Genomic DNA, 11,435 nt, shown 5'->3' on the forward strand with positions numbered 1-11,435 from the left:
TTCCGTTTTTAACTTGCTCAGTGCTCCACCCTTTAATTTCGCTTTGATTGCAAGTTGAAATCAACTTGAGTAATAAATTTTTCTTTTCCATAACCAATTATTTTTTACAAATTCTTATCGTAAAATCTAACTGTTCACGATTAGGTTTTCCTAGTAATGTGCATTAAAGATTTTAAACTTTTAGATCAATTGAAAGATCAATGATCAACCTTGACTTCGAACTTGTTGTAGATAGACCTGAAACTCAACCAAGCAATCAAACGAATTTACCAATGAATATTACAAACAAAGTACAGCCTTGACCTGAGAAGGCCTTTTTCTAGTCCAAATTCAATAAATAATCAATTTGATTATCTTTTTTTTTTTCATCGAATTAAAAAAATAAACTAATCGTATTTCTATTAACCGATAGGTGGAGTTGTGGATTTATTTTGATTTTGTTAGAGAAAAAAAATTTTCTTTTCCAAAACCAAAAAGATTTTGTTTTGTTGTTTCATTTTGTTCCATCTCTTTGATAAATTAAATGTATTTTTAATCATGCGAAGTCGTAGTAATAGTGGCGTTCGACTTGATTACTATCAACGGGTAGTGTACAGAACAATTTTGGACCGTCAAAATCCAGTCACCGGTTTGTTACCAACAAGCACTGATTCCGATCATGCTTGGGTTCGTGATAACCTTTACTCGATCCTCGCAGTTTGGGCTCTTAGTATGGCCTACAAAAAGAACACTGATTTAGGTGAGTGCTAATATGATTGACTAATTGTCCATTAAATAATTGAGATAGAACATCTATCAATCTCTCCAATTTCTCTTTCTCTCGCTTTCTCTTCCTTTCTATGTATAAAACTGTGACGTACTTTGTATGTTTTTTTCTCTTATTTTTTGCTCTGTAAATATTTTTTTCTATTCTCCTTTTCTATTTATTTTATATTCTATTCTATTCTATTCTATTCTATTATTTATTCTTTTCCCTTTGTTTCTTTTGTCTCTCTTTTAGATGAGGATCGTGCCAAAACTTATGAATTGGAACAAAGTTGTGTTAAAATGATGAGAGGTCTTCTGATGGCTATGGTTCGTCAAAAGGAAAAGGTTGAAAAATTCAAGGAAACTCAATCACCTCTTGATGCTCTTCATGCTAAATATTCATCTTCTAACATGCTATCAGTTGTTGGTGATACTGAATGGGGACATTTACAAATTGATGCGACATCACTTTACCTTTTACTTTTAGCTCAAATGACTGCATCCGGATTACAGATTGTCTTTAATTTGGATGAAGTTGCTTTCATTCAGAATCTAGTTTTCTACATTGAATCAGCTTATTGTATACCTGATTATGGTAGTTGGGAGAGAGGTGATAAAACTAATCATGGTCTTCCCGAGTTAAATGCAAGCTCCATTGGTATGGCTAAAGCTGCTTTAGAAGCCATGAATGAGTTAGATCTTTTCGGTGGTCGAGGTGGACCTTCATCGGTTATTCATGTTCTCGCTGATGAAGCTCAAAAATGTCAAGCTGTTCTTCAATCAATGTTACCTCGAGAATCAAATTCTAAAGAGGTTGATGCTGCTCTTTTATCTATTATTGGTTTTCCCGCTTTTGCCATTGAAGATCCTGATTTAATTCAACTTACACGTAAGGTAATATTGGATAAACTTCGAGGACGCTATGGTTGTAAAAGATTTCTTCGTGATGGTTACAAAACAGCTAAAGAAGATCCATCTCGACTTTATTATGAACCTTGTGAGCTTAAAGTTTTCGAGCACATTGAATGTGAATGGCCGTTATTTTTTTGCTATCTTATACTTGATGCTTGTTTCAGAGGTGATAGAGAAAGGGTAAGTTTCTAAATCGACAATGATTATCATTAGAATTTGATTGAAATAATCTCTTCTTCTTATTCTATTTTTGTAGAGTTTAGAGTTTTCTGATGCTCTGGATAAAGTTCTAGTCAAAACTGATGATGGACTCAAATTGGTTCCCGAAATGTACACTGTTCCTGCCAATCTAGTTGACGCTGAGTACAAGAATCCTAAAAGTCAAGATCGAATACCGATTGGACAATGTCCGTTCATGTGGGCACAATCTCTTTACATTTTGGGTAGATTACTTCAAGAAGGTTTTATCGCACCAGGAGAAATGGATCCATTGAATCGTAGATTAGGAGCTGACAAAAAACCTGATGTTGTTGTACAAGGTAAACATAGAAAATGGAATCACAATACTAGAAATCATTTGATTCTCGATAGTTGATTATCGAAAAACAAGAAATTAGAGATGAAATTTTAAACGGTCGAGCTAATCGATTGAATGTTTTTTTTTCTTTTTTTCTTTTTTGCTCTCAGTTGTTATTCTTGCTGAAGATGCTATCATGAAGGAAAAACTTTCTGCTCATGATATCAATATACAGACAGTTGCTGAAGTCTCTCCAATCGAGGTTCAACCAGCTCGTGTTCTAAGTCATCTCTATGCGTACCTTGGTCGTAATAAGAAACTCAAACTTTCTGGTCGACAATCGCGCGATGTTGGCATTTTAAGTACTAGTAAACTTTACAGTCTTCATGATAGGATTTTCGCTTTCATCCCTCAGGTAACTGAATTGGATTTTTCTATTTTCTCTAACATGAATTAATCATTTAATCGAATATAAAAAAGAGTAAAATAAGATAATAGAAAAGTAAAGAAGAAGAAAAAGAAAATTAAAATTCTGATAATTTGTATATTTTGAATATTCTGATACATGTAAAACCAGTTCGTGGATGAGCAACGTTATTATATTGCTTCAGATATCAATCTACTTTTGGACATTTTCAAGAACGAAATTGCATTCTTGAAATCGAACTGGAAAATGTTGGGACGACCTGTTATCGTTATTAGTTTAAGGTCAAAAGTTTTAGGTAGAAATTTCATTGCAATTTGTATTCCTCAATCTCACATATCGATTCCATTTCTCATCTTAATCACTATTTACACTCAATTCCTCGCACTTACTCCCAGCATGATTGTTATTTTTTTCGTATACTCAAAGGTAACATTATCAGAATGTTATCTTATATTAATTCAACTCTAATTGTATCAATTTATTGATGATCATTGTGCTTTTGCCTCATTGCTTTTATATTTGAATCCTTTTGATTATTATTATTTTTTAATTTTCAACTTATTATTATTTTGCATGGATTAGCAACTTGATCGAGACGATTCCTACCTTGTGCACGATACTGAATTAAGTTCATCGATTCTCAGATCGGGCTTGCATTTTCTGCGAAGTAATTGGCGAATGCCTGGTAGACCAACGGTCACTGTTCTTCTTCACCGATCAATTTTAGGTACAATTAACTGATTGTTCCAATTCTTTCCTCACCATTTCCAATGCAACTAATCAGTGTTTCTAAAATCCCACTTATTAATACTTTACGTTTGTTGTTTATCAATTTCTCTAATTACAATTATCGCCATTAATTCATTGTTTTCTTTTCTTAATTGTTGGTTTTATTTACAGAAAACGGCAGAATCCCTCCTTCGGTTTTGTCAACTATTAAAAAGCTTAAAAGTGGTTATATCAATGGTACAAGGTTAGTTAATCAGGCTAATTGAGATGATCAATCGTCTTATTTAGTAATAATTTAATTTTCTTTTCCATTCTAATTGCAGAGTTGTTTTTGGTCGATTAGATGAATTTCTCAGCACTTCATGTATAACTAGTCTTAGCTTCTTGGGTAATACAGAGGAAGGTGATCCAGATAATTTAAGTTCGAGTGTAAAAGAATATCTGGAAAAAGAACTTCGAAAACCTTTTGTTCGAGCAACTCATAATCTTAAATCTTCAATTAAACGAAAACAAAGTGTATTCCGTTCAAGAAAATCAGGAATCGCTGGAATCATCAAGCGAACTCGATCAATAATAGTTGATCAATATGATCCAGGTAAATGAATATTTTCTTGAGATTTTTCTTACAAAAATTGGACTTTATTCTAATTTGGGGTAAAATTTTTAATTCTTTCCTAGAATTAGCTATTCTTCGAGCTGAATATGATGGTAAACATCCGGCTACCGATGAAGTTGATAAAATCTCTTTAGGATCAACACCAAGTCGAGAAAATAGTGAAGAAAAATCATCTCCAGTCTCACCTGGTGTACCTGAGATTGAAGATGAAACTGTCAGCAATTGGGCTTATGTTCCTGGAAATGAATCTAGGATTAAAGCGATGACAGAATTAAATACTTCAGGAGAGGATTTAATCGCTTTTCTTAAAGAAACTGAATCACTTGAAGAGCAAGGTGACATATTACATTATCTAGCTTATAATAAAGGTTTAAATTGGGACACTAAACTTGGTAATTCGACGAATGTTGTCTCAGTTAAAGAATTACTTAAAGATCTTTATGAGAAGGCCTGTCAAGAAAAAAAGTGGGCACTTGTCCGACATATCGCTGGTATTTTAGGTAAACGTGTTGAAGATTTAGCCAAAGCAGTGGCCGATCTATTGGTCCGACAGAAACAAGTGACCATTGGGATGCCACCACATCATGAGAAAACAATAACACGTCCCTTACCCTCTAAAGAAATTCGTGAGATGATCAACACCGCTCATGGTGGTGATCAAAGTACCGCCATGTTATCACAAGAACTTCTTGTCTATTTAGCAATGTACATACGAACTGAGCCACAACTTTTCTGTGAAATGTTACGACTTCGAGTTGGCCTAATAATCCAAGTAAGTGCCTCTGAGCTTGGCCGAGCTCTAAAGTGTTCCGGTGAGGAAGCATCAGAACATTTACTCAATTTAAGTCCCTACGAGATGAAAATGTTATTACATCATATTCTTAGTGGTAAAGAATTCTCAGTTAAAGGAGGTAAGTAAAATTGTAACAATTAACTTTTCTCCATTCAGTTGAATTGATGTTGACACTTTTTTCCATTTTAGCTCGAAGTGGCCATGTATCGATTGCAAATGAAAAGCTAAGTCGTAAAAGCAACTTGGATAACTTTATCGGTAAAGAACCAAGTATTACCGATGAAGTGACCGAAACAGAGCGACAAGGCCAATGGCTTCGTAGACGTCGGTTAGACGGAGCATTGAATAGAGTGCCTAAAGGTTTCTATCCAAATGTTTGGTCGCTTCTTGAGAAGGTGAATATATTCACTTATACTACTGAGAGAAAACTCGATTAATAACAATTGGAATATTTTTTTTCTCCGTTTCTCAGTGCGAAGGAATTTGTATCCAGGATAAAGTTCTTCCCTCGAAATTGACTCGTGAAATGACTCCAGGGGAATTAAAGTTCGCGTTAAATGTAGAGGAAGTTTTAAATTCTATCCCTCAACCAGAATATAGACAATTAATGGTTGAAGCTCTCATGATACTCACTTTATTGGTTGAACTAAACGCCGTCGGATATTTGGGTGGTTATATTAAAGTCCAAGAAATTGTTCATCGAGCTCATCAGTTATTTTTAGAAGATCAGGTAAATTAACTGATTGATTGAATTTTCGATTTGATGATTGTCAATTGTGATCATTAATTTTTCTTTCTATTTAATTTGTTGTTTTTCTTTTAGAAAAAACAAAATGGCGATTCAACCCTTTGCTGTTCTCTACTTTCTGGTACAACTAAATTAGTTAATTGCTCTGCCACCGCCAATATATGTCAAAACTTTTACGATTCCGCTCCAAGCGGGTGTTACGGTACAATGACCTATCTCGTTCGAGCTGTTTCCTGTCTACTTGATTGTTTACCTAATCAAGAACTTGATTGTACTTTAAGTTGAGTGAAAAAGTGAACAATCAACTAATCACCATCGCCATCATCCTAACATCATCTTACTAAATTGAATTGTTCTAGACAATTTAGTTTTTAACTAACAATCGTTTTCTTTTTGCCATATATACATAAAATTGATTAATTTCACTTAATTTTCCTATTTCCTTTTCCTCCTCTTTCAATCTAATCAGCTGTAATTTATATAATTAATTATCTTCTGTTATTGTTATATTAATATTATTAAGACTAATCAACCAATCATGGAAACTTAATGATCGTAATGAGAAACAATCAAGGTATAATCATCCTTTACCTTTCACAAATCAAGGATCTGAAAACATCAACAAGTTAATTGTTTTAAAACAAATCAATTTGACTGATAATTGTTAACCTATTTTACAATTTAAATTTGACCCTCTCATATTTGTCCCTCTAGTTGAATAATATTTAAATTGAACAATTAAGATTAATCATCAGCAATTATATTTTACGAGTAAGAGACTGAAAAAATTACTTTCACTCTCCACAATTGTGACTGTTGAAATCATTACAATTTACATGATGAAAACAATTAACTAATCACTGATCATATAAATTTGTCAAATTTAAATTAAGAAAAAAAAACTTTGATCAATTACATCAAATGATAAATTGATTAAAATACAAAATTAAATTGAATAACCTGATGAAACAAAGTAATTCAATGTAATTAATTATCGATAACGTGATTAACATGTGATAATTGTTAATTGTTGAACAAATGGAAGACACAACAATTAAGAAATCGTTTAGTGATGATCAAAGGTGAATTAGATAACAATTAACAAGCGTCAAGTTAATCAGTGATAATCTTGATTGACATTTACTGACAACTTGATTATCTATTGTTTTTCACGGTAATAGATTGACAATTAGATTAACAATAAAGACTAATTGTTGCAAATTAAAATCGAAAATGAGAAGAAAAAAAAGCAAATCAACTGATTTTTTCTTCTAATTGTTTCTATTTCTAACTCATCATCGTCAAGATCATCAAGGATCAATCGTAATTTTTCTTGATTTTGGAAATTAGTTTAACCACAAAAAGTTTAATTCGATAATTAAATTTAATTGTTGGAGAAAAACTCAAAATTCAGCGCCATCTGTAGAGAAAACGGTCAACTTTTAGAAAAGAAAAAAAAATTTTCTCTCTCATTTTGATTCTTTTCTTTCTCTGTTTTGTTTACAATTGTTTCTTTTTAAATTTGAGTGACAATTAAAGTTTCATCATTAACCATATAGTATTTAATTTCTTTTAATTTATTTAATTTATTTATTCTCTTTATTGTTCAGGTAAGTTGATTTCGCTGTTGATTTAATTGTTTTCCATTCACTGTTGGCAATGTTTTCTTATAAATTATTTTTCTCTATTTTTCTCTTTCTCAATGTTTCTGTCTGTCTTTCTTTTATTTCTCTTATTCTTTTCTAGCAATTTATTCATAATTTATTGTTTCAAATTCTCATGGCAAATACAAGAAGTTGTAGACCCAAAAGATATGCTGCTCAACGAGCTCAGGTTTGTTTGGTTTTCTAATTAACCTCGGAAATTGGTTTAATTCTTTGTGTTATTTTTCATCTTTTTCTCTTTGTGTGTGTCTTTCCTTTCTATTCATCACCGGTGGATACCTGAACCATTTTCTCTCTTTCTTTCTCTCTCTTTAAATTTTCTTTTGGGTTAACATTTCCGTTCTTTTCTTCTTCTATACATGTGCGTGTTTTTTTTCTCTCTTCTCTTCGGCTCATATTTGTTTTCTTTTCTTCTCTTTAGACATTTTTTTCGCAAGAGCAAACAAGTGCTCTCTTTTATAAAGAACAAAATGATTTAAAAAAAGCGTTACGAAGATCGCTCATTGAAGCTCGCCGAGCAGCATCCAGAGCGGAAAGATCTGAAGGCAGTATTAGTGATGTAAAGGAGTTAGATCATAATTCGGATCAGTCTGATCAATCTCGACCGAAAAGATTTGCTGCCCAAAAAGCTAATGTAATTTTCTATTCTCTTTGTCCCAATATTTCTATCATTGAATCCACTCTTTTTTTTCTTCAGTCACTTTAACCTTTAACAATTCTATTCGTTTTTCCAGGTTCTTTTTTCTCAAGAACAAACCAGTGCTCTTTTTTACAAAGAACAGAATGACATTAAAAAAGCTGTGAGAAGGTCGCTTATTGAAGCTCGACGTGCTGCTTCTCGTGCAGATCGAAATGAAAGGGTTTCTAGATATTCTCTTAATGGACATTACAAGGAGGAAAAAGCAAGATCTGAAGATTCGGAGGGACATGAACAAGATGAACAACATTGTAATGGCAAAGATTCAATAGATTCAACCACAAGTAGTAAATCTAAAAAGCTGAAAGTTCATGCACAACGGAAATTTGCTTCCAGCTCGGTCAACAATATTTCCGCTTCAAGTCCAGCCAAATCAGATTCCAAGAATTATAATAACACCGTAGCTGAACTTTTCCCTCGCAATCGACCATCAACTGAAGATTTTTTAACTTTCTTATGCTTTCGATCGACTAAACTTTTACCCCAAATCAACGGTAACTATTATGAGCAAGATTTTCTTAATCACGACGACAACGATTAGGATGCATTTTCTTTTCTCTACCAAGATCTACACCTTAGGCTGAGACAATTAACCTTAAAACTGATTGTTTTACTTCACCTTGAAATCTCCTCATCAATCACCCTTCCTTGTTTGTTTTCCTTCATTTCCCAACCCTTGATTGTTTACACTTGTTAAATCCGATCTTCTTTTTTTTGTGATTAACCCAATTATTTTCCTTTAAAATAATTTCTTTTTCTCATGTTACAACACAAATATTCCCAATTCCTCCAATTTACAATCACCTTTTTGATTGTTATTCCAACTTTTAAATTGTAAAATTATCCTCTTTTTAAACTTTTCTAATCTGTTGTCAAAACTAATCCACAACCTTCAGTAATTAATTTTCTTATCAATTTCTCCTCTTGCCAAATTTCCCAACCAAACACTCACTCGAAACATAAAAGGAATCACAGAGACTTTTCGAAGTTTTTTCGTCCGATGAAGACAAATCATAGAGAAAAAGAAACGAAAAATAATCAACGAAAATGGATCATTGGACTTGCGAAAAAAAATCAAATCAAAAATCGATTGACCAACTTGATCAACAACAACACAAATCATCCAGTTATCACAAACGTTGAAAACTAATTAAATTAAATCAGTTGATTTAGATTTGCGTTTGTAAATACAAGACTGAAAACAAAAGTTAACTACTGTACTTGGGGAAAGAAAACAAATTCATTTGTATTGATCAATTTTTAATTGTCTATATTCCAGAAGTTCAAACCCCTAATTTATTTTAAGAGTTTTATTTAATTTAATTGTTAACAAACAAACAAACGAAATCACAAAGAGCAAATCAATTCTATGATTTAAAACCTTAAAAATTGATTGTAAAAAAACGATTATAGTGATGGTAATTATACAATCAATTATATTTTTAATCAATTTACATGTAAAATTACAATCGTTTAAATAAATCGATAAAACTTAAATTGTTCAAGTTTCAATTCCATGCAAAGGTCAATTTAGAAAAGGAAAACAATCAAGAGAGAGAGAGAGAGAGAGAGAGATTTGGATTGGATTTCATGACGAATCAGAGAGATTGAAATAATTAGTGTTCGACTCCTGAGTTGGTTGTGTCGATGACGAACTCGGTTTGGATGTTGGGTCTAAGTGTTTGGTGTTGTAGTATCGATAAACTTTTCGACTTAAATTTGGTCCTAATTTCCTTTCAAAATTACCGTAGGTAATTTCGGATAATAAGAGTTGTCGCTCTTTCTCATTCTCACATAATTCATATGCTTCTAGCAGAGCGGAGACCGTTTGATAATAAGCGACAATGGCCTTTGCCTTTGGAACGGAAACTCCTTTGAATTTGAGCAAATGTTTTATGAACATTTCGTGACAAGTGAAATTAGTTATCTTTTCAGCGCATAGATTGAACTCGTTTAAGGTCATAAAATGATCTGAGCTCATTTTACCCGAGATAAGCTCATCTTTGGTACAAGAATAAAGTTGACGACAACTGAACATTGAGGTCAAATATTTGGTCATCATGGTGAGATAGTCGATCGTTTCATTGTAACTTCGAGTTTGCTTCACGAGGACATCGTCGATCACCATGGTGTTCATCATCGTTTGGTACATTGCTTGATAGAGACTTTCGTGTTTCCGATGGTAACCGAAATCCTCGATCAGGTACATCGGCCTTCTAACACCACAATGCAAAGGCGATACTTTTGCTCGCCAAGTCTTCCCGTCTTGATAGAAGCCGCTAAATCATCATAACGTTTACGTTCAATAACATAATCTAAAAGTAACTCTTTGCGATAAGACTGAGTTCCAGCTGATCTTAAATCATTGTCAATTCTTTCACGGGCAATCCAAGCGAAATCCCCGACCGGCAGTTTAATCATTTGACATTTAACTTCGCGATTCATAAATTCAGTTATGATTCCAGTTTTTCTCTGATCAGATCCTCCGCCAGAATATTGTTCCCTTGAATCGATCATCAAAATAATGTCAAAGGTTCCCGGTTCGAGGACAATCCGTCCATTAACGGGAACAAAATTTTCATTCATTTCCTCTTCCGTAGAGATCAGTCTGCTAGCGATCTCACGGCCTGGATCCGTTAGACGATAAGTTGAATATCGGTGTTTTCTAACCTCAACATAACCATGTTTAATGAGGGTATTCATTGATGACCACGATGAGTAGCCGATTCCATTGGGATTGACCATGGGTTCATCTGAATAGGGTTGAGCTCGTTGAAGAATCTCAGCTTTTGGTAGCATATCTAAATCGTGTTCGGCTTCAGCTCGATAAAGGGCCATTAGGATCGCATAACCACCTGATCGATATCTAGGTACATATTTCCGTTCGGTTTTTTTTCTTGTTTTCTTTTGCTTTGTTGGTGAACTTTGATCAGAAACAATTTGACTTGATTGTGACGATCCAATTGAACTTCCTTGTTCCTCAATAATCAATTGACTCATGGGGAGATTTTGAGATGAGGGAGCGGATGTTTGAGTGGAATCACTTGATGCAATTGGTAGATTGAAATGTTCAGCAATCTTTTTATCAATTCGAGCACAAATTTTATCACCGAAAAATTTCAATTTTCTACAATCAGAACCACTGTAAACATTTTCTTTATGGCTTTGTATTGATTTTATCGCTCGCAGGTAAACATATTCCATCTTTGATCCTATTCGTGCACAATCATTTTTCCAACTCATTAGCCAAGTTAATAGTAGTTTATTGATTGGCTCAGGTTCAGTCATGATTAGATTTCTAATTAAAAGTGGAAAAACTAAAATTCCAAAGCGAGAAAACAAAAAGTAAACAAAACCGATTAGAGGAAACAAAGAAAAACAATTGAATCAACTGGTGGTTGATAACAACCGATTACTTACCTAAGGATGGAGATTAAATTCACAATTTAGATGAGATAATAAAAAGAAATTAAAAAAAATTAAATCAAAATAATTAGAAAAATAAATTGTTACTTTTAAAAAGAATCAAAAACAAAACCAAATGAAAATCATTTTCTTCAATTGATTCAATCGGAAAGAAGAAAA

At 33.0% G+C, this 11,435-nt stretch overlaps 3 protein-coding genes across 6 annotated transcripts; 2 read left to right on the plus strand and 1 right to left on the minus strand.

The window, feature by feature from the left end:
• The first annotated feature begins 408 nt into the window (after positions 1-408).
• On the plus strand, positions 409-6,458 carry LOC128387947 (probable phosphorylase b kinase regulatory subunit alpha). 3 transcript variants are annotated; one of them, XM_053347260.1, is made up of 11 exons: positions 409-739; positions 1,001-1,839; positions 1,916-2,198; positions 2,347-2,591; positions 2,754-2,898; positions 3,504-3,576; positions 3,656-3,927; positions 4,017-4,859; positions 4,931-5,136; positions 5,214-5,471; positions 5,565-6,458. In XM_053347260.1, exons 1-11 carry the CDS (start codon positions 538-540, stop codon positions 5,772-5,774), a joined length of 3,576 nt encoding a protein of 1,191 aa, XP_053203235.1. In that variant the 5' UTR covers positions 409-537; the 3' UTR covers positions 5,775-6,458. The 3 variants fall into 3 exon arrangements, with proteins under 3 accessions (XP_053203235.1, XP_053203234.1, XP_053203233.1); XM_053347259.1 differs by having other exon boundaries at positions 412-739; positions 4,011-4,859; XM_053347258.1 differs by lacking the exon at positions 2,754-2,898 and adding an exon at positions 3,186-3,330 and having other exon boundaries at positions 417-739; positions 4,011-4,859.
• A 486-nt stretch (positions 6,459-6,944) lies between these two features.
• On the plus strand, positions 6,945-9,347 carry LOC128387957 (protein Jumonji-like). Of its 2 annotated transcripts, XM_053347280.1 has the most exons (5): positions 6,945-7,099; positions 7,236-7,322; positions 7,575-7,787; positions 7,888-8,344; positions 8,817-9,347. In XM_053347280.1, the coding sequence occupies exons 2-5, from the start codon at positions 7,269-7,271 to the stop codon at positions 8,852-8,854; spliced, it is 762 nt and encodes a 253-aa protein (XP_053203255.1). In that variant the 5' UTR covers positions 6,945-7,099; positions 7,236-7,268; the 3' UTR covers positions 8,855-9,347. The 2 variants fall into 2 exon arrangements, with proteins under 2 accessions (XP_053203255.1, XP_053203254.1); XM_053347279.1 differs by having other exon boundaries at positions 7,888-9,347.
• LOC128387950 (crossover junction endonuclease MUS81-like) lies at positions 9,273-11,416 on the minus strand. The gene is given in 3 exon segments (XM_053347270.1): positions 9,273-10,079; positions 10,082-11,167; positions 11,271-11,416. Coding segments are annotated over 2 exon segments (1,698 nt in total). The 5' UTR covers positions 11,139-11,167; positions 11,271-11,416; the 3' UTR covers positions 9,273-9,438.
• Between the last annotated feature and the right edge of the window lie 19 nt (positions 11,417-11,435).

This window comes from Panonychus citri, unplaced genomic scaffold, assembly GCF_014898815.1.
Source record: "Panonychus citri isolate SS breed McGregor unplaced genomic scaffold, ASM1489881v1 Contig00095, whole genome shotgun sequence".
In the NCBI taxonomy this organism is placed as follows: domain Eukaryota; kingdom Metazoa; phylum Arthropoda; class Arachnida; order Trombidiformes; family Tetranychidae; genus Panonychus; species Panonychus citri.

Coding starts and splice junctions, on each gene's coding strand:
- LOC128387947 (XM_053347259.1), top strand. CDS start 538: ATGCGAAGTCGTAGTAATAGTGGCGTTCGACTTGATTACTATCAACGG. Junction 2,592..2,753: donor TTTTCGCTTTCATCCCTCAG/GTAACTGAATTG, acceptor ATGTAAAACCAG/TTCGTGGATGAGCAACGTTA. Junction 2,899..3,503: donor TTTAAGGTCAAAAGTTTTAG/GTAGAAATTTCA, acceptor TTTTATTTACAG/AAAACGGCAGAATCCCTCCT.
- LOC128387957 (XM_053347279.1), top strand. CDS start 7,269: ATGGCAAATACAAGAAGTTGTAGACCCAAAAGATATGCTGCTCAACGA. Junction 7,323..7,574: donor ATGCTGCTCAACGAGCTCAG/GTTTGTTTGGTT, acceptor TCTTCTCTTTAG/ACATTTTTTTCGCAAGAGCA. Junction 7,788..7,887: donor TTGCTGCCCAAAAAGCTAAT/GTAATTTTCTAT, acceptor TCGTTTTTCCAG/GTTCTTTTTTCTCAAGAACA.